This window comes from Macadamia integrifolia, chromosome 10, assembly GCF_013358625.1.
Source record: "Macadamia integrifolia cultivar HAES 741 chromosome 10, SCU_Mint_v3, whole genome shotgun sequence".
NCBI classification, from domain to species: Eukaryota; Viridiplantae; Streptophyta; class Magnoliopsida; order Proteales; family Proteaceae; genus Macadamia; species Macadamia integrifolia.
Window position 1 is genome coordinate 338870 of NC_056566.1, and position 7831 is coordinate 346700.

A 7831-nucleotide genomic window follows, 5' to 3' on the forward strand; every position below is an offset into this window, starting at 1 on the left:
TGTTCTCAGTATCGGTGGAATCCGACACAGAGAATGGGGAAGGGGAGAAGAAAGATGGGGGAAGGAATAGGATCTTTTGGCTCTGATACCAAGTTGATAGAGAACCCTTAGGGAAGGGAAGGGAAATCAGAGTAGAGAGGGGGAAAAGGAGGATCACACTCACACGTTCATTCAATAATCAAATTGCTCTCTAAATCTTCAGTCGATTACAACCAATATATAGGAAAATAGGAACATGAAATTAGAAACTTAACTGGAATGGAAACTAGCCTAAATTAGGAAACAACTATAAAAAGGAAACCAAAGCAAGGAAATAAATCCTACTCCTACGTTCAAGTCTGGAAACTAAAAGCATGAAATAAAATACTAAGTAAACTACTAATTTTATTTCCAACCCTTGTTGGACCAGAACCCTGGGCTGGACCAGTTCTTCTTAGCTCTTGGCTTCCAAAGCCGGTCATGCTGATCCAACCAAGAAAGGGCAGCCGTATCTGCATCAGTTGGTGGATTATATTGAGGAGCTGAAGCCAATGTGGGAGTACTATAGAGTGACTGTGATATGTGATGGATGGACTGAACCCACTAGACAGCCCATCATCAATTTCATGGTAAATTATGATAGAAGGACTATCTTCCTCATGTCAGTTGATGCATCTAGTCAAAAGAAGGATGCAAATACATTTACAACTTATTGAAAGAGGTGGTAAAAGATGTTGGGGTAAAGAATGTGGTTCAGATTATCACTAACAATGGGAGCAATTTCAAGAAAGTTGGTGAAAAAACTAATGAACAATCGATGTACCATCTATTTTGGACTCCCTGTGCAGCCCATTGCATTGATTTCATATTGAAAGACATGGAAATTTTAAAGATTATAAAAATATTGTTGAAAAAGCAAGACAGGTGACTACTTATGTATAGAACTATGGTTTTTCTCTGCATTTGTTAATGAATAAATGTGGTGGTGACTCGGTGAGGCCAGGGCTGACAAGATTCGTGACAAACTATATCGCGTTAAAGAGCTTGAAGACGAAGAAATCTGGACTGAGGTCCATGTTTGCTCTACAGGAATGGTTTAATTGGGATGGATCTAATTCTCAGAGAGGAAAAGTTGCTCAGGAAACTATTGCTAGTGAAAAATTCTATGATGACCTCAAGAAGATGGTGAGGATATTAGACCCCTCAATTGTCAGCGTCTTGAGGTTGCTCGACTCATAGAAGAAACCCACCTTATCAATCATATGGGTAGCAATTGAAATGATGAAGATGGAGGTGGATGCGGTGTACAAAAAGGGTAACAAGAAGTTCCTTCCCATAATCAAGGACCACTGGGAGAGGCAACTCATCCATCCTCTACATAGGGCTGGTTGGTTTTATTTTATTCACCTTACTTGAACTTGTAAACTTTGACATATACTTTTGCTAGCTCATTATTTTGTATTATTTATTTTCAGCTTACTATCTAAACCCCAAGTACCAATACAAGCATAGGCTTGCATTGAGAACTGATATCATAGATGCAATTCACACCGTGGTGGAGAAGGTTGAGACAAATCCAACAACATAGAATATTATCAACACAAAGGTGAGTGTGGTAGTTATTAATTGAAGCAATTATTAATTTATGATATTAACGCTAAGTTGCTAACATTAGTACCAAAATATAGATAAAAGCCTTTAGGGATGGTACTGGGAGTTTTGGCCAGGGCAGCGGCTTTTGCAGGTCAAGATAGCACTGTTGTTGGTTGGTCCAATGACCTTATATCTTTTATTGTACTATGCAACTGAATGGTGGGTGCAATATGGAAGAGGCTCACCCAACTTGTCCAAAGTAGCAATTAAAGTGTTATACTAGACATGTTCTGCCAATGGGTGTGAACGCAATTGGAGTACTTACAACCTCATACACTCAAAAAAAGGGAACCGATTGGGTGCTACACAACTGTTAGACCTGGTGTATGTGCACTATAATATGAGATTGAAAGAAAAGCACATACGCCTTGGCATGGAGAATGATATTACCCCAATTGAGCTTTCCGATATCTTCCAAATGGATGACAATGATGAAGATCCCCTTTGTAAGTGTGTTAAAGATTAAGGCGAGCCACTTTTAGATGAGCCTGGTAGTCGGCCTAGTCCTATTGCTTCAGGAATTGATTTTGATGTCGATAAACATATGTCAAAAGAGGGTAGAGTTCACTCAGAGACACCCCGTCCATTTAAGTCCCACCCTGGTGTTGGAAATAAAGAAGAGCATCGGTCACCTTCATCGTCTTCCACTCGGACCCCTGACCCGACCCAAGCCCATGATGATGATGGTGATGGTTATAATGATGGTGATGGTGGGTATGATGATGGTGATAGATTAGCTACCCTGCGAACGGAGGATGATACGATGCATCAGGACCCAATGCCACAACCATCGCCAATCAGATTCACAGGGGAGATTGAGTTCACCCATGCCACATAAGATGAACATCACGATTCCCGACAATAGAGAGGCTATACTAGAGGACCACACCATAGAAAAATGGAAGAAATCCCTAAGAGAACTCAGAGTTACATGGGAGAAGAGATGAATAGGGGGAAAGGGGGTCACACGACTTGCACCATACCCAGCACTAAAACCTTCAAATCAATTCATCATTTAAAAATCTGTCTAATTACTTGGGTTACATGCCTTGATATAATAAACTGAAATTAAAACTTGCCTAATAAAATCTAAAATAAAATTAGCAATTCCTAATTTGCTTCCTAAATTCTAACTAATGAAATTAGAAACAAAATAAAACTTAAATTGGTAACTCCCTAATTGACTATTAACTACCCAAATTAAAAGATTGCAAATAATCCCGAACAAAATAAAATCTTAAAGATCCTAATGAATCCAAAAATCCAATCGGACCCGGTTCATCTCGGTTGAGGTTGCCCGAAGGGTCAATTCGGTTCAACAACATCAATTCTGCATCAACTCCCCCAATGTTGAGAAAAACTTGTCCACGAGTTTTAAAGAATGACAACAATAAAAGCTCACGAACGGGGGTGAATTGCGTGTCGTCTGCATTGCGAACAAAATCCATGATGTGAATCTTTGGATGTGCATTCAAGTCCGGAAAATCACTAGGAAGAAAAAATTCATGATGATGAACAAGTGGCACTACATTGATGTCCTCCATTACTTGATCCACAATTTTCTTTCTTTCTATTGCCATCACCTGTTCCACAATAGGACGGTCTTCCACTTGTGTTGATGCCTCTGGTTCAACTTGTGGTTGTACTAGGAGTATCACTTTCTCTGACTTAACCAATCCATGAAGATCAAATTTTCGACCCATGTGGCAAGCCTAAAGGGTGCACATTTGTCACGATTAAGAAAACCGTCATGTTCCAACCAGCCTCGACCCAATTGAATAATGCACTGAGGAGAGTCAAACACTTCACAAAAAGCACTATCATAATAAGGAGGAACAGAAAATCCAACAAATACATTATCCTCTAGCTCAAAAACGATTTGATTGGTCATTGACAACATATCCACCACAGATCTGGAGACAAAATTGTCATTTAATCGCTCATCAATTAACAATGTAGTAGGTTTTCCATTGGACAACCGCACTCTGAATTTGAACACAAAAGAATCCATGACCAATCTTGTGACAGAATTGCTATGGCCCTCACAAAAATAAGACACCAACTCCAATAATCAAGTAGGTGGCAGAACTGTAATGGAGGGTCAATTTTTTATTTTTTTTTAAAGGATGGCAGAGTTGTAAATAACTGCAGTCCAATTGTAACTCACAAATATACCACGTGTGGGAAGGGGTAGACTTGGAAGCTAGTTATAAAATAGGACAATGGGGAAAAATTAAGGAAATGAGGGGTAATTCTGGCAAGTCAGAAAAAATCTGGAATAAAGACAATTTAGAAACAAAACTTCAAAAGAAGGGGGCTTTGTGAAAATAATAGAAGTTCTGACCTCATGTGAAGTTTTCCAAACTTAGTCACCCTCAACCTCACGATACCATAAAACCGCAAAGCAAACAAGTTGATTTCTATTGGGATGCTCTGCTCTTAGAACCCCAGCCAAGAAGGAAATCAGATTGACGCTGCTACCCCATGGATTCTGAACACCGACAATTACCCATCCAGATTATGAAGTATTATGCCTGAGAGAAACCTCTAAAGCTGGACCTGGCGGAAGTTAGGGTTCAGTTCATAGTTTTGATCTGGTTTCTTGCAACAAAAGAGGCGTGAACACCAGAAGCTCAGGCCTCAGGGGAGTAAATTGCCTAGGTACAGGCTACCTTCAACTCAAGTGACAGATCCAATTGATGGATTTTACGAGCTCTTCAACACTTCTCAAAACCAAAGATCAACGCCAGAACAGAGTCTGGACAGGAAGCATTCTTAGAACCTGTGACTATAGCCCAAAACATGGTATCGACAGCAAATAGAAAGATTACCCAAATTGGTAACTCCGTAATTCACTTCTCAAATTCTAACTAATGAAATTAGAAAGAAAACAAAACTTAAATTGGTAACTCCGTAATTGACTATTAACTACCCAAATTAAAAGATTACAAATAATCGTGAACAAAATAAAATCCTAAAGATCCTAATGAATCCAAAAATCCAATCGGACCTGGTTCATCTCGGTTAAGGTTGCCCGAAGAGTCAATCCGGTTCAACAACATCAATTATGCATCGGTCTAGCACAATAGAAGCCATAAGTTTGGGACAGAGTGGAGGATCTGGCCATTGGCGTGCACTAGAATTCATTGACTCGAGCCCTATTCCAGTACATCATCATTATAGTGGCTTTAAGAGTGTCGGATCAGCTGCATCGCATTATGGGTATCCATCGTATGCTATATATGCCGATGGACCATCCTCCGAGAGTACCGGTTCATTTGGATATGGTGGTGGGTATAGATAATATGGTGGATCTTCTACTTCATTTGAACAAGAGGGTAGTTCAGGTGGTGGGTCATCTTTTGTTGACAGTATCTTTAGGTATCCATCCCAACCATGTGTGCCACATCCACATCCACATCCTATGACTATGACAAAGCAATTCCCTAAGCTAGGATACCTAACTGATGTTGATGATGCATCTTCTAAATGGGCAGTGACGGACTATCAAAACAATTGGGCCCAAAACATGTCATGGGACTCATATGTGGCGCATTCAGAGGAGCGGCTATGACATCTACAGTGGTACGCAGTTCGTGGACTAGAACCGCCTAGACACTCTACTTGGAATTGACTGTTGAGTGTTGACTATTGATTATTGAGTGTTGAGTGTTAACTGTTGGGACTTAAGACTTGAGACTTGAGAGAGAACTCATAATTATTTAGTTTTGGATCCTTTACATTATGTTTTGTTTGTTCTGGACTTTTAATCATGTATTTCACATTTTTAGTTAGTAACTTATATATGTACTTATGTAGTACAATTTCAGTCAATGACTCAATGTACATTAGACTTTGGTCAACACCACAAGTATGACTTTAGGTTTTTTTTCATAAAACTAATTAAGTGAATGGGTTAGAAAAGTCTAAAATAGGACGCACACAAAAAATCAAGCAAAAAAAAAAAAAAAAACACATTTTGGGGGTCAAAACTAAGGTTTCCAACAAACCAGTAAAATTTCCCTACTTTCCCCGAAATTTCGGAAAATTCGGTTTCAGTCTTGACTAGGGTCGGAACCCGATATTTTGAACCTTGTATGAGAGAATGTATACTGTATATACTATCAACCTAGGGTGCTAAGTCAACTACCATATTTTTTAAAATCTAAGGGTTCCAGTATATTTAGAGAGCCTAAAATAGGGTGTCCTCGAAATTTCGACCTCATTTTGCCATTTGGCCTTGAATCCAACCATCAAAATGACCATTCTCAAAGCTCTCTTTCCAGACTGGTTTCACTTTTCAAACGTAGCCTTACAAGGAATCCTTAATCCATATGGAATTAAGAAAGATTACCATCAAAATGACCATTCTCAACTAAATTACAGGTTCAACTCAAAATGGATTTGGGTTGACACTTCCACAGCACAAGTATGATTTCAATTTACTTGATCCAAAAGTTCAATATTTGGATTCCAGAGTGTAGGCATTATCTAAAAGTATAACAAATCAACTCTTTCAATGATTTGTTGGCGAATTTAACGAAAACTTATGGCTGCTTCTGGACTAGACTCAGATAAGAGTGTTCAAGGTAATGAATTATTTATGCGTCCAAAAAAAAAGTGTTCAAGGTGAAACATTTACAAGCATCTCGTGTAACATAAAACCAGCCCATTGACCGAGCAAATTTCATTTCAAGAAGCCCCTTCTTTCCAAATTCACACTTTTCGTTGTATAGACACTCACATAAAATCCTCATTGGATCATCAAATAATTAAGATATATATCACATCAAGAGAGTATATAATGTGCAAAGAAATGGAAAATCTGTCAACACCTTTTCATCTTGCGCAAATTCTCAACATAAGATCTAGGACCATTTCAACTGGCAGACAGGATAACCCCATAAAATGTGGGAACTCCTATTACACCAGCGTATCTCCCTTGTCCATTTGAGAGTTTCAAAGGCAACATGCAAAACTATGTAAAAAAATTTATGATTACCAAGCAAAATAAACAAACTTAAATTCATCAATGTTAGCCTTTCTAGGCAAAAAAAAAAAATAAAAAGAAGAAGAAGAAGAAAGGAATATACCGTACTCCCCCACCGGTCACGAGCATCAATGTTAGCCTTTCGACTTAGCAAGAGCTTGACAACCTCTACATGACCTTCACACGCAGCAATATGCAAAGCAGTTCTACCATCCAAATCAATGTTATTCACATCAGCACCCTCGTTAAGTAATTCCTCCACTCCTTTCACATCTCCTCTGGAAGCCATGAACAACAACTGCATCGTTGAATCAAGGTTCTCCGGCAACGTAAGTCCATCAGGAACAGAGCTCCTACGGTTAGGATCAAGCGATGATTGCCTCCCAAAACTGAAACGAAGCGTATTCCGTCTTGGATCTAACGAGGACTGCCTTGTGAAGCTGAATTTCCCACTCTTCCTCATCGATCCTGTCGAGAACTGCCGTGAAATTCCTCGTTTCAACTGAGCAGCGACGTCCATTTTTTTCCCTCAACACTATATCTCCCTAAAATTACTCAACCACAACACCTCATGATGATCAGAGAAACAAAATTGGGTGTGAATTACCTTTACATTCTAAGAATTTATCAAAAAAGGGCAAAAAGATCGAAGGTAAAGAAGGTGAGTGAGGGTGTTGGAGAGCTCGATCGAGAGCTCGTGAAGCCCCCAATTACGAGCTATGGCAGGTGAATAAGGTAATGGAGCATCGAAATTGGAAATGGAGATCGAAAACCAGAAAGAATTGAAGATCCGAGGAATATGGAAGATAAATGAAGAATAATGAATTAACGCGAATGCCAACCTAACACAGGGCGGAGGCCTCCGTAAAAGACGTTACACATTTTCAGCGAGAATTCTTTCAGCCGTTTTTCTAATCCATCAGATTGGAATGGCTATGTTTGGTAGCCAAGTGAAGAAAATAAAAGAAAAATGAATCTAGAAAAAAAGGAAAGAAAAGAGAAGAAAAAAAATGTTTTTGTATTTTTTCATGTTGTCTTGTGTTTTTGATAAAAAAAATTCCATTTGGAGCTAAAGAAAATTTCTTGTTGTGAATTTTAAAATTCAAAAACTGAATCTTGAGGACACACCAAGCACAAAAAAAAATCTTTAAACCATGTTTCTTTTCTTCTCTTGGTTGCCAAACATAGCCTTAAATGCTATGCTTGGTT

At 38.9% G+C, this 7831-nt stretch overlaps 1 protein-coding gene across 2 annotated transcripts in view; it reads right to left on the reverse strand.

Annotated features, from left to right (window-relative positions):
- Positions 1-7599, reverse strand: part of LOC122091326 (integrin-linked protein kinase 1-like) — a 119221-nt gene extending 111622 nt beyond the window's left edge. Inside the window, exons 1-2 of one of the 2 annotated variants that reach the window (XM_042661195.1) lie at positions 7465-7599; positions 6726-7167 (exon numbers count right to left, since the gene is read on the reverse strand). In XM_042661195.1, the coding sequence (XP_042517129.1) occupies positions 6726-7142 (417 nt within the window). In that variant the 5' untranslated portion in view covers positions 7143-7167; positions 7465-7599. Of the gene's footprint in view, positions 1-6725 lie in introns of both variants that reach the window. The other variant, XM_042661194.1, reaches the window with a different exon arrangement.
- Between the last annotated feature and the right edge of the window lie 232 nt (positions 7600-7831).